Here is a 27,628-nt window from a genome sequence, read left to right on the forward strand (position 1 = left end):
CACCGCTCGGATCTGAAATTCTTGTCCTGGAAGCTGGCCTTACTCTTGGCCCTCACCTCCGCAAGGCGAGTGGGGGAGTTGCAGGCCCTTACTATCCAGGAACCGTTTTTGCAGTTCAAAAAGAACACAGTCATCTTGCGGACGAACCCCAGGTTCATCCCCAAAGTACCTACAGACTTTCACCTAAATGAGCCAGTGATTCTAAAAACGTTTTTTCCGAACCCAGTCACTCCAGAGGAAAAAACATTGCACACTCTGGATCTACAACGATGTCTCAAATTCTACATTGACCGTACCAAGGACTTTCGAAGGTCTACGCAGTTGTTCATTGCCTTCGGCGGTCCGAACAAAGGTCTTCCTCTGTCCAAACAGGGGATCTCAAGATGGATTTCGAGTGCTATTCTGCATTGCCACAAGATGGCAGGAAAACCTCTGGTGGGCAGGGTCCGTGCTCACTCAACGAGGTCAGTGGCATCTTCTACAGCCCTCTTTGCGGGGGTGCATGTCAAGGACATTTGCAGGGCTGCTACCTGGAGCAGCGTGCACACGTTTACTAAGCATTACTGCTTAGAGTCATTGCAGCAGGATGACGCAGCAGTGGGCCAGGCTGTCCTGAGAAACCTCTTCAAGTGATTGGTGAGCTTTCCTTTCTATCCCACCTTCCATGGGTAACACATTTTGTTCTTTCATTTCTAATGTTATGATGTACTTATTTACAAAATGTGTTTATGATGGTTTACTGCTTGCTATTCTGATACAAAAGCATGGGAATCTATGAAAGTTCCAATACTGGGGTAAGAAAACAAGTTACTTACCTGTAACTTTAGTTCCCCAGTATTGGTAACTTTCATAGATTCCCATGCGCCCACCCACCTCCCCGGGGAAAGCTCAGCCTTCAGCAAGTAGGGTGTCTAGCACACAACGGCTACGAAAATCTGAGGCTCTGAGGTTCCTTCAGGAAGGTTCTAAGGGTGAGGCTCTTCTGATTGGCTGATGCCTAGAGTTTGGTCTCTTTTACAAAAAGAGGCTGATATGCTACAAAAGGGAATGAGGCCTAGGCCTTTCCTTTCTCTTTTGTACCTACTACTATGGTATTTTTTATTACCGAGACTCCCAGTCCGACGACGGGGAATGATACAAAAGCATGGGAATCTATGAAAGTTACCAATACTGGGGAACTAAAGTTACAGGTAAGTAACTTGTTTTCTTTTCCCTCGTTTCCTTGGGCCCTCTAGGCTTCTTCTTCCTCTTCCTTGTCCTGGCATTGGATGGAAGCTCTGTTGCCTTGTAGGGGTGTGGGGTGCTTCGGCCTCCCTGGCCTTGCCCTTGTTTCCTCTGTTGGAAGTGAACTGGCTTCTTCAAATTCTTTCTTCTTCCTACATCCCTCTTAGGGGTCGGTGGTGTTCTGCTTGTGGGGGTCACCCCCTTGCCTGGGAGGACAGGACTCTTCGCCCTGTCCATTGGACTGGTCCCCTGTGGGCCTCTCTGTTATGTCCAGGCTCTCCTTCCCCGTGGGTATGGCTAGGGTATTTATTCGACGTTAAGGAATCTGCGGCTAGTAGTCTCTATCAGATATACAACTTACTTACCTTCGGTAACGATGTATCTGATATAGACTATTCTAGCCGCAGATTCCTTCACTGCCCGCCCTTCCTCCCAGTTCTGTGAGGACCTTTTGGCTTGCCCTTCTGCACTCGCCTCCCGGTGGATGGCTGGGTGAGTGAGTGCATTCTTTCGCTCTTTGACAAGACGTTGTCTTGCTTTTTGTTCCTTCCTCTTCTTTGGCACTGTAGAGGCTGGATCTATAGGTGCTCCTGGGCTCCTCTGCTCTGGTTGCTCCAGGATTGAGGCTGGCCTTCCTTTGTCCCTTCTTTCCCTCCCTCTTCTTCCTGAAGGTCCTGGCTCCTCTGCTACCCTCTGGGCTTGGATCATTTGGCCGTGCCCTGCCCTAGCTCCCTTGAAGGGGGGGGGGGGTTGTCGCACTCTGTACTAGGGTTGCCTTGGAGGTCTCTTGTTCCCTGTTTGTCTTGGAACTGGTTTGCTTTCATGGGTCTTGGTTGGTGTTGTAGTCCTGCTACATGTTGTCATGACATTTTGCATATGTTCCTTGTCTTAAAGGGGGTACTGTTTTCATGACTGGCAGGGTGGCTGCTCAGAGCTGTGCTCTGTTCTTTCTCCTTTCCTTGCTTTTGGGTACTGCAGTGTTGGTACTGCTCTTTATGGTGTTCTTCGTCACCATTCCATTTTCTTTTCCCTTTTTCATCTTTTTCGCACACTGTTCCCATGCTTCCACAGTTTCTCTACTGGCTCCGCGTTGTGGCACGGAAAAGTTCTCCGAAGAAAACTGACGTAGGCGCGCCGGGGTGGGACTTATGCCACTTCGCTGATGTCATGTATACGGACATCGCTTGGGCGGAGTCGCATGATGCCGTCCCCCCAGCGCGCAGGGATGCTGTGGCAAAAAAGAGTTTTCCGGATCCAGTCTCATGCCTGGGGGATAATTTTACGTTAAGGAATCTGCAGCTAGAATCGTCTCTACCAAATACATTGTTACCGAAGGTAAATAACTCGTACGTCAGGCACAAGGATGTCAGGTACTGACCCTGTAACCAGGGTGTAAACAATAGAAGAGGATGGATCGGGCAGTACAAAGCCCGGTGTGGGACATTTCTCTCCAGGCGGCAAGGCTCCAGGAACTGCTGTTCACAGCGTCGACTCCTCCGCAATGATAGGAATGCAGAGTGCGCTTCACGGTAGGGCATTGTGCTGAATGAGCGCCACTTTTGTGGCGGAGGACCGTACTGCGGAGCCGCACCACAAGAATAAAGGCTTCGAAGGAGCACAGAGCGTTCCCGCGTCCACGGTAAACAAAACCGGGTGAGAAGCGGAAACCAGTACTAGGGTGAACCAATAGTATAAATAATTTTTTCACAAAGTAGACCAATCGACATGACAAAAAAACCATAAAGCAGAATAAACAGACCACACATGAAAGGAAGGAAAACACTACTTATCAAGCTGCAACCAGCAAAGAAAGAGGGCGAGAGGACACAAATAAGGGACAATGTTGAGAAATGCGACACCATGATTGGGCGTAGTTGGGGTCTGTTCTCCTGTTGGACTTTCTTGTTTTCTTTGGACTTCCTGGGTCTCATGGGAATGGAAGTTGTTGAATGCTTTGTGAAATGGCTGCTGTTCAATAAAGTGAAGAAAGTGAGGCATATTCCTCGCCTCCGGTCCTGACATAGAATTGGAGAGCACAACAATGTTTTTAAAAAGGTTGCTTTCCGTAATGTTGCTCAAGAGCGGAGATATTCAACCTTTTATAAATTCAGAGAGATTCCCGAAGGTGACAAACTGTGATTACAGTTAATTAACTTTCCCTTTAATGATGTGCCATTCCCAGGATTTCCTGAGCAACACACTGTTCTCATTTTGGATTAGTCCTGAGAAAGATTTTCAGATACATAGAAGGCAATACTTAAGGAGAGGGGAGAGGGGTTGGCCTAACGGCTAAGGCGCTCGACCTCGGACCTGGGAATCTGGGTTCGAGTCTCGGTAACGACGCCAATAACCCCCTGTGATTCTGGGAAAATCACTTAATCTCCCCGTGCCTAAAAAAAATTGAAAGTGTGTCCTCATGTAACGTAACTGGTGCTATGTAAAGCGCTCTGATAACTGATTCGGCTCGGTTCTAGTTTGCGCTATATAAAACTCCCAAAAAAAAGGGCTTGCCTCGGCATGTGGGGATGTTAATTTTGGAAATTACCGTTAATGATCTTTTCTGGGAATGGAGATTTGGCCTTGAATTAACTTACCTATCATCTGTGAGATTTGGAAGAGTTCCATGGTATTGCCAGATTTGGAGATCCTGCGTATCTTTAAAGTAAAATAATTCTCTCCACGTGAGGGCTAAATAATGTAGTCACAGGGACTGTGCTGTTAGTGACATGTCTATCAGTTTATTGACAGAACCTTTCTTGCTCATGTTGGCCACTGTAATGTGTAGATGTTCTGTATCTCCATACCTCCTTAGAACATTTTCATTCTTTCTCTAGTTGCAAGAACTCATCGATGCTGCTGATGGTGTGATACACAGGTGCTCTAAAAACCAGGCCTTATCACTGCAGGAGAAGCAACAAGCAGTGGTGGAGAAATGGGAAATCCTGAAGAATAAAGTGGAGCAACGCAGAGTGGACCTGGAACGAGCGTGCAGACTCCATCTTTTCTTAACAAAGGTGAGCTCTAGATCCACATAGCCTTCTAGGCTCTTGGTCCAAATAAATCCACATTTTGTAAGCAATGCACACATTTTGTTTGCTGCAAGGGTAAATTGCTGCAGTACATTCACTGCCCTGTTCTTAAGAGATGGTACTAAAGTCCATATTATGAATTGTGCAGAGTGATAGATAGATATATTTATTTGCACAATTAATTAAAATCATTGCAATTTGTACAAAAAGGAAGATAAAAAACATTTTCAGCTCTCAATTTAAAAGGAGAAAGAGAAACGCAAGTTCATATCAGACACAGCAAGGGTTCATGAGTGGTATCTGCCGGTAGAATTGAATTAATCTTAGTCATAAATTTTACAAAACGGGCAGTCATTTGAGCTGATTCCCCTATCATACACTCCTCTAAGGCTTCTTGGCAGGTCCGCATATTAAGAATTCTCCAAATGGGGCACAACCAATACATTTGAAGGGGGAGTAGAGTGCTGCAGATACATGTTAAATTTTCTTCTCGGTTGTTGCAGTAGCGGCACTGGGAGGAGATGTCTGCTTTGTACCTCCTTCCATAATTGTACCCCACCAGGGGGATTAGCCCAAAATGCAGTCTCATTAACTGGTGTTTCACCAATTGCTTCATGGAGGATGACAGGTAGTGTGGTAGTGTTTTAAGATCGTAGAGTTTTGACGCCCAGCTGCCATGTGATAGTTTTTTTTCACAGATATTGCATTCTGTTCCATAGACAGTATTTTTGCCTGTTTGGTCAGGGCTTTGGCAGCAGCCCCAATGGGTAGTGAGCTCGCCCATAGATCGTGGGCTTCTAAAGCGTCCAAGCAGAATGTTAAAAATGTATTCCAAGAAGTGCTGGGGTTATTTAACAGTGACCAGACGCAACTCTTTAATGTGGAGGCTTGGGCCACTTTTGTTTTTGCACAGTAGGCAACGAATCGTGCTTTCATGGTCCAATGTTGGGAGAAGAAGCAGAACTCCAAGCGGATTTGGGCATGAGAGGTCGAATTGGGTAGGTGAAACACTCTACAAAAACAGGCTGTTTGCATTCTATCCAGCCAGGTGAACATTTTATCTTTAAAAGTAGTGGCGCCGAAGGCTATTGTAGATAGTATTTTGGCATCTATCACTCTAATTAACGGGGAGAAGTCAGGAGAGTGGAGAGCTTTCTTAGTTCGTAGGAAGGCCCCCTCAAGGCTGCGGGCCACACTTTGCATTGCCGCGATTTGCGGACCCGAGCTCCCTCTGTGGTCTATCCAGACTCAAAGATATTTGTAAGTGGTGACTACCTCAATAGATTTCCCAGCAATGTACCAGGGGCGCTGTCTCGCTTGGCTTCTAGAGACTATCATCACCTTGGTTTTAGAGATATTAATCTTCATCGCATTAGTTTCACAATATGTTGCCAAGGAATCAAAAAGGCGTTGGAGGCCCACCTGTGTTTGGCCGAGTAGAATCGTATCATCTGCGTATTGCAGTGACTGGATTTTAACAGATGCGATTCTTGGTGGGAAAGCATGAGAGCGGGCCAGCCACTCTGGTAAATCTGCAAGGTACTAATTAAAAAGTAAAGAGGCCAAAATACATCCCTGTTTAGGCCTTTGTTGGTCATGATTTTATTGGTTGTAGACCAACCAGCAGAGACTTTTATTTTGACCCAAGTATCCGAGCACAGGGCGATTAGGGCATTCAATAGAGTAGGCGGAATGCCATATTTGAACAGTTTCTCCCAGAGCCTGGGGCGGGCAACGTTGTCAAATGCCTTTTGGAAATCAATAAATCCCAGGCACAACAATTTTCCCTTTGTTCTAAGTGTGGCCTCGATCATATGGGCTATGCAGATCAGATTGTCCTCAATGTGGCAGCCCTTTTGAAAGCCAGTTTGCGTGAAAGGTATTAATTTATGGTCTTCCGCCCAGCTGGTTAGTTTTTGTAATAAGACGCTTGCGTAGGCCTTTCCATCAACATCGAGGAGTGAAATCATCCGGTAGTTATCAGGATTAGATCGCTGACCTTTTTTGCGGATAGGGACGAGGAGAGAACCTCGCCAAGAATCAGGGATAGGACCACCCATTCTACATGTCTCGAATAGGGGGGCCAGGAGCGCTGCCCACTTGTGAGTCGAGGTTTTGTATATCTTTGTTGGTAACCCATTTGGGCCGGGGGCCTCTCCTAGACACATTCGTTTTATAATGAGGGCAACTTGACTTGAAGTAATCTAAGTAATCGGTGACGTTCCAGGGAGGGAATTGAGAGGGATGGAGCTATGATGATTGCACCAATTATATTTGTCGAGTTCGACGTAAAGAGTTTCAATGTGGGCCTCCCATGCAGTGGGGGAGACATTCATTACGGTGGATGATTGGCCTGGTTTAGCAGCCTTATTTACCCAGTTCCAAAATCTCTTTTGATCTTTTGATTTTAAGATTTCATGGGCAAGTGTCCAGCGCTGTTCTTCTTTTATTCTATTTTCTTTGAACCTTAATTTCCTATACTCTTTATGGGTGGTCAAAATCTTCTTTCGTAAGGATTTGTAATCCAAGCTGGTATGTGTGCTTTTACGCAATAAGGTATTTAACTTATGTTTAATACTCAGCATGGTATACTTGAGGTCACTGGGGTGGGGTAAAGATGAAGGATAATTGTTTGAGTTTTTAACACTCTTAACAGTTAGATTTTTTAAGGTCCTCCACTACCTGTTCCACAGTGGTGGTGTTAGCCGGCTGCTAGGCTCTTGGTTCAAGTTTTCCAAAAAGTTGACCACCTTTTCTTCAATTGCCTCTTGTTGGTCCAGTGTAATTTTCTAATTGTCTCCAATGTTGAGTCTTTGCCAATCAGGTAGATTTTTGGCCGTAACTTATGATTTGCTAGAACTTAGCATGTTAAGAGGGCATGATCACTTTCCAATGAGGGGGTTACCACAAATTCCTGGACAAATTAGAAGTGGGCGACCGAGATCCATATGTAGTCGAAAGTAGCCATTCTAAAGGGAGATACATGGGTATAAGCAGCGGGCGAGTCTGACTCCAATCTGCTGTTTTGGATACGGAGCCCTAGTTGGTTTAAACTTGCGGCCGCCTATGTCCCTTGATTATTCTTCCGTTGGTACTGCCATTTTATATCTGGAATTGCCCACATTTGGTTATCCAGTGAAATTAGAAAGGAGAGGTCCAGGCTTTTTCCCATTAAGTTGTCATTAAAGTTTCCCATTATTAGCCACATATCATTCAGGAAGTGATCAAAAAGATCTTTCATGATGGGAAAAATTTTGTTCAAGGTTATCTCTCGCTTGGTTTTAGAAGGATGTAGATAGATACAGCCAAGGATAATAGTATGAATTGTGCAGAGTGAAGTTAGTGCATGCCTTTGTGCGTTAATTTCACCCTGTATATTTAGAAGTTTACAACTGGTGATTTTTGCCGTGCAGTAAGTAAATCTGCATGCAGAAAATTCACATACTGTAAAACGTGCAAAATGAGCATGTGTTAAACTTTTTTCAAATATTAATTCCAAATATCACGACCTACAAATCATCAAAAGTCACAGTGAAAATATCAGTGCACATTAAAAAATGTTCAGTGACCCAAAAAAGAAATATTTTCTTTAAAGGAACAGGCACAACCATACTGCAAAATATAACAATTCACAGGTGGCACAGAAATTAGTCAAAACGTGGTTCAAGATTAATATTTATAACTGTTAATTCTAAAAACACCAGAGTAATTCCTCATAACTATCATCCCCTGTACAGTATAGCCAAGAATGTAATGCTAGAACAACACATTCAGTGCCTATCCCAATTTCCAAAACCCCCCATCTTGCTGTATGCCCTTGCCATAAAAACTATGTTTCCAAACTCTTTTACAGCTATAGTTACCACTTCGGAATCTGTACCTTAATCCATTGTCTGGCATTTAGCTTGTACCCCCATCTGCAGCCCTACTAAAGTACTTATTATCAAACCTACAAGCTTTATGTAAGCCTAACAGAATTTTGTTTTCCTCATGGATACTTTAACATTGTTCAAACATTTTAAGATGAACTAAGGTGTACTCTGTTTGGGTTGAGTAGGTTTTGGGTCACATGTCTGCACAGTAAGGGTAGATCTCCATTGAGGCCTGATGGTGGACAATTCCCTGAAAGCATATGACAGTGATGAGGTATGTGGGGCTGGAGAAAGACTGCTGTGTCTGGTGGCCATGGATGCATCTGAGAACTGGGCAGATGGCATGATTGTCTCTGTTTGAGACCATCTTCTACCAGTCTAGTAAATTCGCTTATAGCATGGATCATGCATCGCATGGCTGTTCTGTTAACTCTTTATCATGCCACGCTTTACCTTTGTGTTCCCTAAATATCGTATTCCCTTTACTGTGCTAAGATCAGAGTTTGTATATGAATACCAACACCCACATTGGCCTTCGTTGGCTCTCTAGAGTTGTTCAGAAACTACACATGACCAGCCTCCATTGCACAGTCTCCTGACATTATTTCCAATGTGTGTGTCACACTGATGCTGCTGCACTGCCAAGTTGCACGTGGTATTGTGGTTGGTGGGAATTTTTTTTATACCCTCAGTAAATGGAGGCAGTGAAAGTGGCCTATTAGGTAATTTCATGCATAGCATAAGCATTTGTTCACAAGGCCTTTGCAATGTAGGCTTAGTTACAAATGACCCATGTCTGCCCTTCACCTGATCTGCTTCAGGGCATTCGAGGCACAGGAAAGGCAAGCCTGGGGGAGGGGGGGGGGGCGCATGTAAATGTTCCTCCGTTTGAGAATACAGTTTTCAAATCTATACAAATAATGACGGGTTCATGCGGTAAATAAATGCTATGGATCAGGATTCCGTCAAATTTGAAATCCTAAACTCTAAAACATTCACTGCTAAAAATATCTACGATACGTAACTTATCTTTTTTATGGGAGAGCCTCATACATGCACATTTACTACTTAAGAAGTAGATACGGGAAGATCTGTGGGAGTGACTGGAAAAAAAGAGAAATACTTACATCTAAAGGGGTGAGTTTACGGAGGAGTATGGAAGGGTTAAAGGGGGGCGGTGGGGTTTAGGGAGGTAGACACCCACCCACAAAAGAGTTAGGGCCATATTACGAGTTCAGCGAACCCTTGGTGGCGGTCTGACCACTATCTCACTGTGAGACCACCTGCAGTATTACAGCAAGAGTGAATGGACCGCTGCGACCACCAGGGATCCAAGATCCTGTGGCCTTCTGCCAGCGGTCAGAAGCAAAAATATGCTGGTGGTCCGTAGCAATGCTGCTAAGCATTTTCCGAGTTGCCTCACCACCACCATTTTCATGGTGGTGAGCCCGCCATGAAAAGGGGGCCACTGAGGCAACTAAGGAGACCCTAATAGGGCCCATGCCACCTCAGGGCCCAGGAGGTGCATGCCGAGGGGGCATGGGGGGCACATGTAGTGTCCTCCTGGATTTGCACCCCCAGTTCATGCACGGTATGGCATGTATGCCACACCATGCAGGAAGGTGCAGTCAGGGCTCTGAGAGCGACGGTCTGCATGCTAGGCTCCTCTATGAGCCTTATGGAAAGCCTCTGTCAGACTGCCTCACGACCGCCTGCCAGACCAGAATTGAAGTCCTAATCTAGCAGGCGGTGCACCGCAGGTGTATAGGTTATACATCGGACGCCACATTGCACCATCCGCTGTAGGACCGCCAAACTTCTTATCGGCCCCTAAGCCCATTCATATTCACAAACTGCACTTCCATAGTTACTACAGCCAAAAAGCACCCAAAACAGTAGTAAATGTACTTCATCTCAGACCTGGAGTAAGTCCAGTACCACACATGGCAAACCACGTTTGCTACTACTTTCCACAAGAGACAGATTTCTTTATGGAATTGACATGAAAAGAAAATGTGTGTGTTATTTTTAGGTGCGGGATTACTGTTCCTGGGCAGCAGAGATGATGAGGGAGATGAAGGCAGAGGAAACCATTCGTGATGTGTCCAACAGCAGCCAGCAGCTAAAGGGGCATCAGGAACTACGGATGCAAATTGAAGCCCAAGAGGACACGTACAACCAGCTTGTGGAGCGGGGAAAGTCACTCTTGCAGGAGGAGAAAACTTCAACAACACAGGTAAGAATTGAATGCTCCATCTACTTTCACAGATGTGATAAAGTGAAAGGAATCAATCATCTTTTGCTGGTATAATGGGAGCAGTAATCCATCTAGCAACATTTTAAATAGAGGAAAAGGGACGATTTATTGCCATTGTATTATGGCATTTTGTGATAAGTCTGTGATGATGTGAACATTTATTGACAAGACCTCAGATTCAAATATGTGAGTTTAGCCTCACTCGTTCCAGATTTTACTCGCTCATTTACCCCCACTTGACTCCTTTTGCTCACTAGTCCACTCACTCTTACTTTTGATAAATTCAGTTACTCACCCAACTCAATCCCTTATTGACTAAGCATTAGTCAAAGCAACACTGGAAAAACCAGAACATGAGCTGCTAAATGAAGGCATTAGCCTAATAAAAAGAGACAAAATGATGTTCGAAAAGCAGGGGAAGACATTTCTTAGAAATCATGCTGGGTTGGGAACACGACAAATAAGAGTGATTAACTCCTGCTGGGGTAAAAAGGAAGGACTGGAAATCACAATATCCCCTAAGGAAATAAGAAACGTTGATGTAGACGTGTTAGATGGGAATAGATATAGAGCTCTAGCATATGCGGAACACGAGGAAGAGGGGTGCCTGAGTGAAATTGATTAGGAATTTGGGACGTCGCTCAGCCTAGCTTTACTAACCTGGAACATAAATGGATACAGAAAAATAATGAGAGTTTTAATAATATCCTTAAGAGCACGGACATTGTATGTTTACAGGAAACTTGGCTGTGTGACGAAACCCTAGTCACAGAGGGGTTTGCCCACCACATGAAAACAGCAAGGAAAAACCAATTTGGTAGACCCATGGGAGGTCAACTGACGCTGATATCGACAAAAATTGCTAGAAATATAGAATATCTTGAACTAAAATGTCAGTGGGCGTTAGGTAGTAGAGTGTTGTTACAGAACGTTGAACCTGGTTTTGAAGGAATATGTATTTTTAATGTATATATCCAGAAGGGAAAGGAAGAAGTTTATAAGGTGGACCTGGAAAATCTAAAAGAGGACATGGGGATTATATGTGATACCTACCCAAAGGATGTGTTTCTGATGATGGGCGACTTTATTCATAGATTAGACCCCTAAGATCTGATTTATGGTGTAGTGACTTATTAGGAGCCTATAATATAGAGACCGCAAAGTTCCCCCACAGGGACATTTCGTCCCAAGATGTGGCTCTTGGTTATTTGCTAGGCTCCATGGGCTTGTTATGTGTGAATGGTAGAATGGAAGCCGACCGGCTGGCCAAGCGAGGCTGGCCAAGCGAACATTTACTTTAGGGCAGCAACTGTGCCCGATAGACTACGTGTTTACACACGCTTGGAGCTTTGAATTTATTTATTTATTTATGAAGCTTATAGAGCGCGCGGCTACCTCCAGCGGGGGTGTCCCGGCGCTAAGATTACAGGTAATCACACGAGAGGAAAGCCCGGTACATGTCCAGCCGAATGGCAAACCAAGGGCTACAGGTATATGATTAGCGTTTGGCAAACAGCCAGGTTTTTAATTTGCGACGGAAGACTTGCTCAGACTCGATTAACCTAAGATCTAGAGGAAGGCTATTCCAGAGTTTAGCGGCTGTGACGGTGAAGGTTCTGCCGCCACTTCGGGAGAGCCTGAATCTGGGGACGTTCAGCAGACGTAGGCTGTTAGATCTCAGGTGTCTTACTGAGGATGATAATTTGAGCCTTTTTCTCAGATAGACCGGGCCGGTTCCATTAATTGCCCGAAAGGCAAGGACCAGAACTTTGAAGTCAATGCGACGGGCAATGGGAAGCCAATGTAGCTCATCTCGGTAAGCTCTGACCGAGTTGCGGGCAGGAATGTTTCCAATGAGCCTTGCTGCCGCGTTCTGAATAATTTGTAGTCGGTCTATAAGATATTGGGGGGCACCGGCATATAGGCTATTGGCATAATCAAGATGTGCCGTAATAAGTGCGTGGACCACCGTTTTACGGGAAATCTGGGGGAGGAAGGGAAAAATCTTCCTGATCATACGCAGCTTATTAAAGCAGGCCGCTGTAACTTTATTGACCTGAATTAATCAAGCATTTTGAAGTATTACATGTGGAAGGTAGTGATCACTACCGCCTGTTGACTAAACTCAAAGTAAAAAAGGGAAGTCAGAGGGAGATAGTCCTTCAAGTACATGTAGAATACCCAAAGCGACTTACAATCCGTATTTCAGATGAGCATATTCAAAAATTAAGTGCTGTTCAGCAAAACCTCCCATTTGAAAAAACGACATCTGAGGATGATAACACATGGTATGAAAATATAATAAGTCAACTAGTAGAATGCCTAAGGGTAAAAATTAGAGGTGGTAAACCCGGGGCAAAAATTAATAAAAGGTCGCACACCAAAAATAGACCATGGTTTGATGAGGAATGTCGCAAAGCAAAAGCTAACATCAGGCAAAAGGAAAGAAAACTTAAAGGTAGGTTTAATGGAGGATTATTTACTAACCTTGTGAAATTTAGGATAAAATATAAAACAATCATCAGGAATAAAAAAAGAACTTATAAAGACAGATGTTTGGTATCTTTACTAGAGGCCATTGAAGATAGAAATGTGAAAGGCTTCTGGCGCCTGGTACAAGAAAGCAAGGGTAAAGTGGCAGGGTCTCTGCAGTGCTCGGTTCCCGAGGATGAATGGGTGGACTACCTGGAGGAAATTTATGGGAAGTGGCCAACAATAGATAAAATAAGTCCAACGGCATGGCAAGGTGTGAGGGAAGAGCTAAAAGAACATTTTACCCCAAGCCATATTAGGAAGTTCATTTCTAGATTAAACTTGACCCGTGCAGCTGGCCCAGACAATTTACCGGCAGTTATTATAAAAACTAAGCCAGAATGGTGGTCAGAGTTCTTTGCGAATATGTTCCAGGGTATTCTGGAGACAGGAAATGTGCCAGATAGTTGGAAAGGAGCTATTGTTAGACCTATCCAAAAAAAAGGAAATGTAAACGCCCCAAAAAATTACAGGCTAATAAACCTACTATATATAGGCGAAAAAGTATTCGCTAAAATAATCCTGGGATTACTCAAAGATTGGGTGGAAGAAAACCAGATCTTGCCCCCCGAACAGGGAGGGTTTAAAGAGGGACACTCAACGGTAGACCATTGCTTCGCCCTCTGGGCAATTGCGCGGAAGTCGCTCAAGCAGAGGGGCAGTTTGTTTTGCTGCTTCGTGGACTTCCGCGCAGCATTTGACCTTGTGGATAGGGAGCAGCTATGGTTGACCTTGATAGGGTACAATATCCGGGGGATCTAATGAGTTTGATTCGAGCCCTGCATACGGAAAATTGGGCGCAAATAATTTTAGATGTAGAGGGGAGTTTAACGCACAAAATCCAAATTGGTAATGGGTTAAGGCAGGGGTGCGTACTGGCCCCCTGCTCTTTTCCCTGTTTATCGCAGACTTAACCCTAATCTTAGGAAATGCAAAAGGGGGCAGCCCAAAACAAGATGGGAAACATATTTTGTGCTTACTCTATGCGGATGACCTGGTAATCATGGACCAGACGGAAATTGGTTTACAGAGGAAATTAAACATGTTTAAAGAATACTGCCTGGTCAAGAGACTAGTGGTTAATATGGAAAAGACTAAGATTTTATGCTTCTGATAGATACATCTGCCGTGTGGATTCCTCACCTTGTGAATATCCCCCTTGCGTCAGCAACGTTCGGAAATTTTCTTTGTAGCACGCCGACGTGGACGACGTCACAGGAATACGACCTTGCGCGTGACTCCGCCTGACGTCACCGACTCCTTATCAGGCCCACGCCGGCGTGATGACATCAGTTCCCTTTTTTCCGCGTCTTCGACGCTAACGGTTTTCGGGATATTCTGCGATACTTAGTATCTTACTACTATTACAGTGTTGCTGTTTTTCCTTTAATTCTTCCTTCTTCGTTGAAGATGTCGTCGAGGAAGACAGGATTCAAGCAATGTGGGTCTTGCGCTCGTATGATGTCAATCACCGATCCACATGGCGATTGTTTGTGGTGTCTTGGATCAGACCACGATGTGAAGAACTGTCGGTCTTGTTTCAAGATGAACCCTAAGGCGCTTCGAGAGCGTGAAGCAAAGCTTATTGCGAAGATAAAAAGAAGAGAGACTGGGAGATCTTCGAGGTCGACGTCGAGACGCTTGAAGTCGAGGCAGAAATCTCACTCGAAGTCGAGGTCGGCTTCGAGGTCGAGGTCCAGAGCGAGGTCGAGGTCCAGGGAGAGATCGAGATCTGGATACAAATCGGCTTCGGGTCACGCTTCGAGCTCCTCGAAGAGGAGGCACAAGAGGAAGAAGCACAGCTCTAGACATCATTCGGGAAAGGAGTCTTCGGATTCGAAGAAGAAGTCTCGTAAGCATCATAAAGGCTTTGTTTCTCCTTCTCCTGCCCAGTCCCTCGGAGGTTCCCCGACTCCGGAACAAGAACCGGATCCGGTATCTCAACATTCTTCGGAGCACGAGGAAGAAGAAGAGGTAGTTCCTCAATCTCCAACTCCGGTGGAAACTCCTGTAGACCAAGAGGGTCAGAATGAGCCTATGTCGGAACGACCTCCTTCAGAACATCCGGTAGGTTCGTACCCTCCTTTTCCTGGTCCGGGACAGGACCCCTCGCATTTTCTTAATGCGATGTTTGGAGTTTACTCGAGAGCGATGTACCCACTGGAGCACCTGTTGGTCCCATGGGTCCGTTGTCTTACAACTTGGGCATTCCTCAGAGTTACGCCCCAGCTCCATTTATGCCATTTATGCCAGCGCCTCTTACACCTTGACTCGGTACGGCTCCGCCGAGGTCTTCGACTCCGTATGCGGCTTCGCCGACTCCGGATCGACCTCGTAGTTTGGATCGAGGTGCCCCGCCAGTCCATGAGTCTCGTCTTCCAGCTGCCCCGGCTCCTCGCTCGACGTCGGAACCGGCTCCGTCGGAGTCGTTACCGGATCCATCGACTTCGGTTCGTATGGAGTGGTCGAGGCGCAGGGCTCAGCGTCTCTTGGAAGAAAAGAGGGGTGAAGATTCTGATGTGGAAGAGGGTGAGCTTCTTGATCATGATGATTATTTTGAAGACCTACATAATGCTAGTGGTCTGGAGCTTTCTCCTGAGTGGGGTTTGCCTTCGGTGTCTGATACACCATCTAAGGACGTGGCACCCTACCATGTTGTTATTAGAAAGGCTGCAGATCTTTTCAACTTAACCTTGCCTACTGTTAAGTACAAGCCCAACATCCTTACAGAAGTCTTGCACTCTCCCTCTTCTATTATTGAACCTACACTGCCGTTCACTGATGCCTTAACTGATCCTATAAAAGAGGTCTGGAAGAAACCATTGACTGCTCCTGCTGTTTCAAGATCTGTTGCAAGACGCTACAGGGTGGCTCCTGGTGACCCGGAGTTTCTCTCGTCACATCCTTCTCCGGAGAGTCTAGTAGTGCAGGCTGCATGTTCTAACAGGTCTGCAGGTTCTTTTCCTCAGGTACCAGCAGACAAAGACTCTAAAAAGTTGGATCAGTCTGCAAAGAAGATTTTCTCTTCGGGCAGCATGGCTCTTAAATCCACTAATGCTACTTGCCTTTTGGGGAGATATGTCCATGCATTGATGGTTTCTGTGAAGCAGTTATCATCTAAGCTTCCAGAGGAGGATAGAAAGAACTTTAATGAAGTGATTTCCGATACTCAGGCTGCGGCACGCATGGTCATTCAGAGTGGCATGGACACAGCTGATTCTGTTGCCAGGATTATGGGCTCTACTGTTGCAACCAGGAGAGCCGCATGGCTGAAATCCTCTGATTTCTCTGCAGATGTGCAATCCACGTTGCTGGACTTACCTTTTGATGGGACTGGCCTTTTTGGGAAAAAGGCGGATGTCGCCTTGGAAAGATTTAAAGATAGCCGGGCTACTGCAAGATCTTTGGGTCTCCAGATGAGAGGGTCGACAACTAGAAAGTTTAGAGGCTTTGGTAGATCCTCTTTTCGTCCCTTCAGGCAGGGCCAACAGCAACAGCAGCAACAGCAAATCCCTCTGTACAAATCCTATAGAGGTAGACAGAAGGGTCGTGGACGTGGGCGTCAAGTCTCCTCTTCCTCCACTTCCTCCAATAATGCCCAACCCCCACCCACATCAGCAAAGCAGCCCTAGATCCACCATTCTGGATCATGTGGGGCCAGTAGGGGGTCGGCTTACTCATTTTCTACGAGATTGGGAATCGGTTACATCAGATCTTTGGGTTCTCAATCTCGTAGAAAAGTGGTATGCACTTCCTTTTCAGGAGTTCCCTCCCAATTACCCTCCTTGCCAAGGTTATTGTTCAGAGGACCACCTGCTTCTCCTGCAGGAAGAGGTCCTGGCTCTGTTCCGAAAGGGTGCGATAGAGTTGGTTCCAGAGCAGGAGAGGGGTCAGGGGTGCTACTCCCGGTATTTCCTGATACCCAAGAAGGATGGCAGGCTGCGGCCAATCCTGGATCTCAGGATTTTGAACCTCTATCTCAAACAGGAGAAGTTCAAAATGCTCACCCTTGCTCAGGTTCTTCAAGCGCTGATGGAAGAAGACTGGATGGTGTCGATCGACTTGCAGGATGCGTATTTTCACATACCCATTCTGAAGTCGCACAGGAAGTATCTCCGTTTTACGGTGGGGTCGCAGCATTACCAGTTTGCGGTCCTTCCTTTTGGACTTACTACTGCGCCTCGAGTTTTCACCAAGGTGATGGCGGTGGTGGCTGCGCATCTCAGAAGGTCGGGGATTCCCGTTTTCCCCTACCTGGACGACTGGCTGATCAAAGCAGAGTCGCCGGAGATTGTGCTCCATCATCTGCAAGAGACAACTCAGTTGTTGCACAAGTTGGGTTTTTCAATAAATGTGCCCAAGTCTCACCTGGTGCCCTCCCAGCGCAACCTGTTCATAGGTGCGGTACTGGACACTACTGTATGTCGTGCATTCCCTCCACCTCGAAGGATTCACGACATACAGGATATGATTCCTTTATTCTACAATGGAGCGGTTGTTCCAGTCCTGAAGGTCCTTTGTCTGCTCGGTCTGATGGCTTCTTGCATTCTGTTGGTCAGTCATGCACGCTGGCACATGAGGGCACTCCAGTGGTGCCTCCGCAGGCAGTGGTATCAGCACAATGGAGATCTCAGGGAGTCAGTGAGGATCTCCAGAGAAGCTGCGGCGGATCTGTCTTGGTGGGGCGTGGAAGGCAATCTGTCACAAGGAAAGCCTTTTCAACTTCCTCCATCGGTGGCCACAGTGATAACGGATGCATCCACTTTCGGGTGGGGTGCTCATCTAGGGGATCTGGAGGTCAAAGGTCTTTGGTCTCCAGAGGAAAGGTTGCTTCACATCAACCTTCTAGAATTGCGGGCGATACATTTGGCGCTCAAGGCCTTCCTCCCTTCCCTTCGCGGACGGTCAGTGCAAGTCCTGACGGACAACACGACCGCGATGTGGTACATCAACAAACAGGGAGGAGTAGGGTCGCAGTGTCTCTGCAGATAGGCTCTGCGGCTCTGGTCCTGGGTTCAGGACCATCAGATTTGCCTGATGGCAAATCATCTGGCCGGGGTTCTGAACGTTCGTGCGGACAGTCTCAGTCGGCAGTTTTCTGCCGACCACGAGTGGAGGCTTCACCCGGAGGTGGTTCACGACATCTTTCAGATGTGGGGGACTCCTCAGGTGGACCTGTTTGCCACTCACGAGAATGCTCACTGCCCGTCTTTCTGCAGTCTCCAGTATCCGATGCAAGGAGCCTTGGGGGACGCGTTTCAGTTGAGTTGGGACTCGCGACTCCTTTACGCGTTTCCTCCCATACCCTTGATTCCTCGGGTTCTGAGGAAGATTCGCCAGGACCGGGCCCAAGTCTTATTGACCTCCCCGGATTGGCCAAGAAGGGTGTGGTACACAGACCTTCTCCACCTCTCCTCTCACCCGCCGCTCCGTCTCCCTCACAGGGCAGACCTCCTCTCTCAGATGGAGGGGCAGGTTCTACACCCCCACCTCCAGACATTACACCTTCATGCCTGGAGATTGAACGGGGCAACTTGAGTTCTTTTTCTCTTCCTCACGATGTGGTGGATGTCATTCTTTCTGCCAGGCGTGACTCCACTAAGTCCATTTATTCTTATAGGTGGTCTAAATTTGTTACTTGGTGCAGGGAGAGGGATGTTGACCCTTTGAAGGCTCATTTGTCTGACATCTTACAGTTTGCTCTTTCTCTGGCGCAGCAGGGATTTGCTGTTGCCACGGTCAAGGGGTATCTTTCGGCCTTATCTGCATTCCTCTGTTTGCCGGATCAGCCCTCTCTTTTTAAGTCTCCAGTGGTTTTAAGATTTTTGAAGGGTCTTACTAATAAGTTCCCTCCTTCTCTGTTTGTTGTTCCTCATTGGGATTTGAATCTTGTGCTGACCTTTTTGATGGGTTCTCCCTTCGAACCCTTGCACAAGTGTCCCATGAGACTTCTCTCTTTTAAAACGGTCTTCCTCGTTGCAATCACCTCGGCAAGGAGGGTTAGTGAGCTTCAGGCTCGTAGTTCCAAGCCCCCATTCCTGACCATTCATGCTGAAAGGATGGTTCTTAGGACCAGGGCTGCTTTTCTGCCTAAGGTGGTAACTCCCTTCCATCTTGGACAGTCCATTACCCTTCCTACCTTCTATCCTCCCCCTCACCCTTCTAAGGAGGAAGAGAGACTGCACCGTCTGGGCCCTAAGAGGGCGGTGTCTTTCTATCTGGACAGGACTAAAGACTTCCGGATGGACGACCAGCTGTTTGTTGGTTTTGCTGGCTGTAGGACACACTTTCCAGGTATATAATCCTGTGCATCAAGATTTGCTACTCTTTGGCGGGTAAGGACCCTCCTGAGGGTATTAGAGCTCATTCTACTAGAGCAAAGTCTGCAACATCTGCTTTGTCTAGGGGTGTACCTGTTGAGGACATTTGCAGGGCCGCGACTTGGGCCTCCCTCCACACTTTTGCGAAGCATTACTGCTTGGATACCGAGGTGAGGAGGGATGGCCACTTTGCGCGCTCTGTCCTCCAAGATTTCCTGGTATAGCAGAGTGGACACCCTCCTCCGGGAGTGGGGACTGCTGTGGGACTCTATTCACAAGGTGAGGAATCCACACGGCAGATGTATCTATCAGAAGAACAAGTTACTTACCTTCGGTAACGCTTTTTCTGGTAGATACAATATCTGCCTGTGTATTCCTCACATGCCCACCCGCCTCCCCGTTGTCCACTCTGTTATACCTGGTCTTTATGTATATATGGTTTCTGCTATTGTGCTTTTTCTGCTGCACACTTTGTGTGCGATTTTTGCTTTGTTTGTACTGTGTACATTGTATATTTGCATATTTGCTGTCGTTGGTCCGTCCGTGTGCCTCGAAGGCATGGAAAAAAGGGCGGAACTGACGTCATCACGCCGGCGTGGGCCTGATAAGGAGTCGGTGACGTCAGGCGGAGTCACGCGCGAGGTCGTACTCCTGTGACGTCGTCCACGTCGGCGTGCTACGAAGAAAATTTCCGAACGTTGCTGACGCAAGGGGGATATTCACAAGGTGAGGAATCCACAGGCAGATATTGTATCTACCAGAAAAAGCGTTACCGAAGGTAAGTACCTTGTTCTTCGGGCCGAAGGAAAACAGGGTTTTCTTTGTATTTGGGGACCGAAAAGGTGGAAACGTAACAGAATATAGATACCTGGGGATGTGGTTTGAAAGAAGCCTACAATGGCGTACCCATCTCGATGCACTAAAACTGAGAACAGCTACCTCAGTGAAGGGTTTAAAAATATTTAACAATGTGTATGGTGAAATATCTGACTGACTGGTCCTAAAAGCCTACTCTGCAATGCTTCCACCTCAATTCTTGTATGGGGCAGAAGTCCTTTACTTGAGTGGTAAAAGTCAGTGGGACTTAGAAGAGGGAAATAGCTTGAAAAATCTATTCTCTCTGTCTAAATCATCAATGGTACAGGCAGCGAGGCTAGAACTGGGAATTACCTCATGGGGTTTAACAGCTTGCGTGGCATTACTACGCTATTGGCAACGTTTGGGTTTGGGTGAAGAACAAAAAATCTCACAATGGTGTAGGAATGAAATTGTAAATAGTGAGCTAAAGTGGGCAAAAGAGACCAGAGATATTGACAAGAAAGCATGTCATATTTTAAAGCTTAAGCTGTGGCCCCAGTCCCTTCAACTTAAGATAGATAAGAGGGAACTTAGGATCTTGGGCAAAGAAATATCTCGAGTACAGGACCAAGATTACCTCTTGAGGAAAAGCTCAGTTCTCCATATGGCCACAGCGTGGCAAAAGGAATTACACTTCCCCTATATTGATAGGCTACCTAGTTGCCCATTAAGGAGAGAGGTGTTCAGGCTGAGAATTGGAGTAAATCCATGTCACGTGAACAAAGGGGTAAATAGTTCCATGATAGATAAAAAAGGAAATTGCACTTGCACCTTAGGAACAAAATGTGATAGTTTTTAGAAATTCAAAGAGTTTTTATGCCCGATTTTTAAAAAGTATGATATTAAAAATAGGATGCATGCAGTAAACCTTTTAGTGAAAATGGTTAATTTAGATATTGCTTGTGCCATGGGAAAATATATAAAAAAGTTAAAGAGGCCCTTAAATGCACTGAGAATTGAGATGACCAGGTGTATAGGTACGAGGAGAATGAGTCACAAAAGGGTAAAAGCCATGTGAATAGAAACACACTACCTTGAGGAGATCAAAATGAATTTGTGAATTTTAGAAATTGATTTTAAAACTGTATATATCTATTTTATTGAAGGCATTGTTAACAATTGTATACTTTTATGGTTGTAAAAAACCGAATAAAGTTTTATTGAATTGAAAAAAAAAAGAAAAAAAAAATCCCTTCTTATCCACATGCTATATCACTATGAGAGAGAAGCATTTATTTACTTTTCCATTAATTACTTTCAGATCTAAATATGCATGTTATGATCCGTGGATAAAAACATTTTCACTTACCAGGTGGAGTGAAAATATGGTATGTTGGATGCTGGTCAAATCGAGGATCAGGTTCATACATTTTCAAAAACTAGCGCACATGTACAAACATGTACATACACATATATTAGCACCCTCTTAAAGTCTATTGACTGGAAGCTTACTTCATTTGACCTATACTTTGAAGTATTTTTCTACTATGTTAATAGCAGGAAAATGTTAAGAAAATAATCTTGATACAAGATCCTGCTTCAAATTTACACATTTACCTTTTTTAATCACATGCATAGGACCATCCATTTGGGAACCTGATCAGATATTCCCATCCTATCATGGCCATTTGTCCTTCGAACATGCCTACCAAATGAACATGTCCCATCAGTTCAGCCTTCAAATTCTTTTTTAGTCAAAACTCTGTTTATTGATAACCAGCATAAAGAGGAAAGACATTAGCTCATATATTCATTCCCCAAGATCCCCTCCGAATTTAAAGAAGACACAGTATCTCAATACGTGGGTATATCTACTAAAGACCTTGTCAATCACAGTCACATCCATTCAATTGTCTACCTTGTAACTTTTTTATAACCCCTTCCCTGCTATCCCCCACTCCCCCTGTTTCCCTCCCGCTAACAAAAGTGGTGGAGAAGCACTAACAACCGCAATATCTATTTGTTTGTATTGTGCTGCTCTGGAAATTAGGCATATCCCCTAAAAAATAGGTAGGTGTGATGATAGGTCATCAAGTGTCAGGCAGTATGGGGAGACCCGTGAGGGGGCCCGAGATTGATCTAAAACTGAAACAGGTGCATGCCTCTCATCGTGGGTGGGCAAACCGCCAGTGGAAGACCCTGTGTAAGATGTGTCACTAACAGACCCCATCTGCATTCAAAATGCTTGTAATCATCTCTAAAGATGTCTGCGAGCCACTGTGCCAGCACTGGAGCTGCTTTTTCTTTCAGGCAGCTGCAATTGCCATTTTAGCCGCCCCCACGCAAGCCCACATGATAGCCCTGTCTGCCTTTGATTGGTGTTCCAGAGCAGGATCTCTGAGACCAATAAGCCCTGCCTCTGCTGTAGTCGGGATGGGGTATCCCAACATAGCTTTCATTTGGGCTAGTATCTCCTCCCAAAATGGTTTAATGGTTGGGCAATCCCACCAGATGTGATGGAAGTCCCAGAGCATGCCACATCCCCTCCAGCACAGGTCAGAGGTCTCAGGAAATATCTTTTTGAGTTTTGTGGGACAAATATACCAATGGAAGAGAATCTTGTAGTGAGCTTCCTAGAGATCTAATGAGTGATTATTCTTAGCAGTGTCTGACCATAGGGGATTTCATTCGCCATCTGGGACTTCCCTCCCTAATATGTGTTCCCAAAAACTGGTGTATCAGGGCCTCGGTGCGTGTAACGTAGCTAGCAGGAGGCCATACAGGAAAGAGATCACGCCTTTCATGGAGCCCACCCTCTGCACGAAGGTCTCAATCAGTGTTAGGTCTCATGTGGCAGTCTCCCTAACTTGCGGATGTAAGGCCCAATGTTTAAGCTGGAGATAGTGAAAGTGTTTGCTGGGTGCGAGGTGGAACTCCCATTGGAGGTGTTCAAATGTGAGCAAATCATAATTCTGGAACAGGTCTGAAAGTACCCGACAGCCCTCCTCCCTCAAGACGTCAAACGGTCCTTCCCGCATTGCTGGGGGAAACTCTGGGTTGAAATGAATCGGAGTATATGGAGAGGGAAACGTCGTCCAGCCCAGCCCTTTAGTAACGTCATCCCATACCTTAAGGGTGGTCCGTGTAGGAGTACTCAGGTAGGCCTTCAGTAGTCTATCCTTCCTGAGCTTCCAAGTCACGTCCCAAATCATCCTCCCCACTATTGCCTAGTCTATGTGGAGCCAGTGTTTGTCTGATTGCCCCAGTATTGGAATTTTCATAGATTCCCATAGCTTGTATCATTCCCCGTCATCGGAATGGGAGTCTCGGTAACAAAAATAACATAGCAGGAGGTACAAAAGAGAAAGAAAAAGGCCTATGCCTTATTCCCTTTTGTAGCATATCCGCCTCTTTTTGTAAAAGAGACCAAAACTAAGCCTCAGCCAATCACAGGAGCCTCACCCCATAGAACCCTCCTGAAGGAAACTCAGAGCCTCAGATTTTCTATCACGCGTTGTGCCTAGGGAGTCTCCTTTGAGCTCTGCTCATTTTCTACTCTTTTGAGAATTGTCTTCAACTTTTTCTTTAGGATTGCTTAGAGTTTCTTCTGAAATGTCTGACAAGGAGAAGAAGGCCCTTTTCAAGTCATGTTCCACCTGTGGCAAGAAAAGGTTATATGTGGAGGACAGGCATAAGGACTGTATATATTGCGTGTATCCTGATCATAAGGCTGCAGACTGCAAGATCTGCCGCACCTTCTCCTCAAAGACCCTCCGGGACCGTGAGGGTCGCCTCCTCACTTGGCTCCAGAAATTGAAGTCCAGAAAAGAGACAATGTCAAGTGACAGTGAGGATTCTTCTTCAGCTACATCATCCAGAAGGTCAGTCAAAAGGGGTAGGGTTTCCACTTCACCTTCTGTGGAGCGTCCAGTTAAGGCCTAAAAAAAGACCCCCCGTGAGTCTGAGCGCCAAAGTCCTGTCAAATCTCCTCACCACGGTGTAAAGGAGAGGCAGGGACCATCTACACCTTCAGCAGTGGTGGAGACTGCTTCAACATTCAAAAACCGTCTTCTCTGTCATCTGAGAAGTCAGGGAAAAGCTCCAAGTCGTCGACGACGCAGCAGAAGGCTCCGTTGATGAAGATGTCTAAATCCAAGGTGACTAAAGTGGTGCCCTCGACGGGCTCGTCGATGGCACAGTCGTTGTCGACAGGATCGTCGACGACGGTGACGGCGACGTCGACGAGGATGTCGACGGGAATATCGACGCCGGTAGCGATGGTGACGAAGACGGGGGCAGGATTGTTGACGGTCTCGTCGATGATAGAGTCGACGATGCCCATCTCGTCGTCGGCAGTCCGTCCGTCGACGGTGGCTTTTCCATCGACCTCGGTTTCACCTTCACCTTCTCCATCGTCCACGCAACCGTCGACGATGTAGTCGTCGACGGAGAGGATAACTATTTCCTTGAAAAGGATAACTCCGGACAAGACGTCTCCAAGGAGTGTTACCCCCCTGCCTCCCGCTTTGTTACTAGAAGAAGAAGAGGAGGATTCTGACGAAGATGACCAGGACTCTTTTGGGTATGCTCACAGTCCATCTCAACTGCTGATTAAAAGTCAGGACACAGATTCTGAGGGCGAGTTTCTTCATGCATGTTCTTACCAACATTCTTATCAACGTCAAGAATCCGCAGGCCAAGAAATGGTGTCTGTTCCTTCCTCACTTTTGGCGGATCTCCATAGTATGCTGCAGAACTATAAAAACAGGTCCTCTCAAGTTACGACTCAGGCAGCGTCTGTCCCTGCAGTTCAAACTATGACTGCCCCTACAACTCCATTGATGATTTCTTCAGAGTTGCCAACTCAGGTGTTCTCTCAGCCTCCAACACCTGCTTTGAATATTCCTGCAACTCTACCGGACGTACAGCATGATTCCTCGGATGTGGATCAGAATATTGTTAAAAGGCCTAATCAAGGCTTAGAGTGAGATGCGTATGTGATCCCGGATCCAGCGTCGCCTAAATCAGATCCCGTGGACTCTCCCCCAGCGGATGTCGGGGTTTCCATAAGCTGATGGAAAGAGCATCAAGCCAGTTCAAGCTGCCTATGCCTTCCGTACAGATGGAGTGTTTTCTCTATGACTTTAAAGAGCCCTATAGAAAGGTGACCCGATCTATACCCATTGTGGAGCATGTGTGGGATGAGGGTCTCAAGGCTTTGAAAAACCCGGCTACTGTTATTCCAGTCCTGCCACGCTTTGTAAAGAAATATAAGGCGCCTGAAGATGGTCCAGCGTCCTTGACTGGACAACCTAAACCGGACTCTGTGATATCACAGGCGGCACAGACGAAGTCTTGCAACCCTTCAGCACCCCTTACAACTCCTCCTGATAGGGAGGGCAGGCGTCTTGATAACGCAGGAAAAAGGTTCTCGCTAATGGCTAGCCTCCTGGTGCAAGCGGCAAAAGCTCTGGCGATATTGGGTAGGTATGATCGCCAATTGTGGTGTGACCGTTCACCTTATTTGGAACAACTCCAACAGGAGGCAAAAGGTGAGACCAAGAAAATACTGCAAGAATGGGAAGCGACGTCGGCTGAGGAGATAGATTGTGCCATGGACATCGCCACTACAGCTTTTAGATCTTTGGCTGGAGCCAGGGATGGCTCAGAGCGACGTGGTTCAGGCCGGAGGTCCAGAATAAGATCTTGGACCTCCCTTTCGACGGGGAGGCATTATTCGGAAAACACATAAGAGATAAAGAAAGATACAGAGACGGCTAGGTCTCTTGGTACGCTTCAGTACCAGAAAGCTCCTTTCAGGGGTGCCAGAGGCAGGAGTACCACATCATACAGAGGCTCATACGAGCAGCAAAGGTACTAGTCATATGGATCAGCATCGCAGTCGTATCGTCAGCCCTATCATCAAACACAAGGTCGAGCCTCGACTTTCTCTAGATCGAATACCAGAGGGAAACAGAGCCGCCAGGGACGTGATACGTCCAAGAGGCAATAGCGGCGTTCTGGCTCTGCCTGCTGTACCCACCTCCACGACAACATCTGTAGGGTGTCACAATACCTCCGCAACTGGTCTCAGATAACATCAGACCGTTGGGTGCTCAACATAATTCGAAAGGGCCATACCTTGGAGTTCACTCAAATCCCACCTTCCAAGCCTCCTGCTGCCATTCCTTCAAAACATCTGCCTCTTTTGCAGCTCAAAGTTCATCAGATGCTCCTGAAGGGAGCTGTGGAGCTGGTTCCCTTATCTCAAAGAGGGAAAAGATTATATTACAGGTTCTTCCTGGTAAAGAAGACGCTGGAGAAATGGCGCCCTATTTTAGATCTCAGGGAGCTAAACACCTATCTCATTTCCCAATCCTTTCGGATGGTTTTCCTTCAGGATATATTACGTCTCATCAATCCGGGGGATTTCATGGCCACTCTCGATCTCGAAGATGCGTATTTTCACATACCCATTTACCCAGCACACAGGAGGTTTCAACGATTTACAGTAGCCAAGAGCCACTTTCAATTTAGGGTTTTACCCTTCGGACTTCGCTCTGCCCCAGGAATCTTTACCAAGGTGCTGGCACTGGTGGCAGCTTTCCTACGGAAACATCACTTTCAAGTCTTCCCGTACCTGGACGATTGGTTGCTGAAGGCCCCGTCCAGGGAGGCTGCAAGGGAAGCAGTCAACACATGTACGAACCTATACCAGAATTTGGGTCTTACTCTCAACAAGGAAAAATCATCTCGATTCCGTCCAGGACAGCGCGTTTCCTGGGGGCCATCTTGGGCACAAATCTCAGCAAGGATTTTCCATCTTTAGAAAGGCAGGAAAAACGGCAATCCATTGCGCTGCTCTTGAGAAGAAGAAGATGTCTTTCAGTACGCCGTTACAAATCCCTTCTGGGGGTGATCTCCTCATGCATCCCTCTGATACCTCACTGCAGATTGCGGATGCTGACTCTTCAGAAGCAGCTAGACAAACAGTGGAGGCAAGTTCATGGCTCATTCGACGTCAAGGTGACAATTACTTTCACAATGAAAAGAGCAGCCTTGTGGTGGACAAAACAAGAAAACCTTTCCCAAGGTCTATCCTTCATAGGCAGTCTGTCTCCTCAAGTGGTGACAAGGGATGAGTCACTGGATGGCTGGGGTGCGGTGCTTCAGGATCTTCATGTCAGCGGGCATTGGTTGCCCCAGCACCGTCTTCTTCACATCAACCTCCTAGAACTCAGAGCTATCAGACTAGCACTTCAGGCATTTCTTCCACTACTGCAGGGGTCGGCGGTTCTCATCCGATCAGACAACACCACGGCCATGCACTACATAAACAAGGAAGGGCGTACCAGATCTCTTCCGTTGTCTAAAGAGGCCCAGAAGATTTGGGAATGGGCTATTCTTCACGGAATATCACTGCAGGCAGAACATCTTTTTTTTATTTTTTATTTATTTACACACTTATACCGCGCTAGGAATCGACTCCCTGAGGAGTATCTCCGCGCCTTTGGCAGCATCTGAGAGCAAAAAAGGCCCTGTCTTATATTTTTAATTGCCCAACCAGAACTAGTAATTAAACAGGAAAGTTTTTAA

General features: G+C 46.3%; 1 protein-coding gene across 2 annotated transcripts in view; it reads left to right on the plus strand.

Annotated features, from left to right (window-relative positions):
* The window catches only part of SPTBN5 (spectrin beta, non-erythrocytic 5), a 2,054,098-nt gene that overhangs the window by 846,722 nt on the left and 1,179,748 nt on the right, over positions 1-27,628 (plus strand). For both annotated transcript variants that reach the window (XM_078659643.1, XM_078659644.1), the window contains exons 34-35: positions 4,059-4,238; positions 10,158-10,361. In XM_078659643.1, coding sequence (XP_078515769.1) covers positions 4,059-4,238; positions 10,158-10,361 — 384 coding nt within the window. The remainder of the gene's footprint in view (positions 1-4,058; positions 4,239-10,157; positions 10,362-27,628) is intronic.

The sequence above is a fragment of the Lissotriton helveticus genome, chromosome 9 (assembly GCF_964261635.1).
Source record: "Lissotriton helveticus chromosome 9, aLisHel1.1, whole genome shotgun sequence".
Classification (NCBI taxonomy): Eukaryota; Metazoa; Chordata; class Amphibia; order Caudata; family Salamandridae; genus Lissotriton; species Lissotriton helveticus.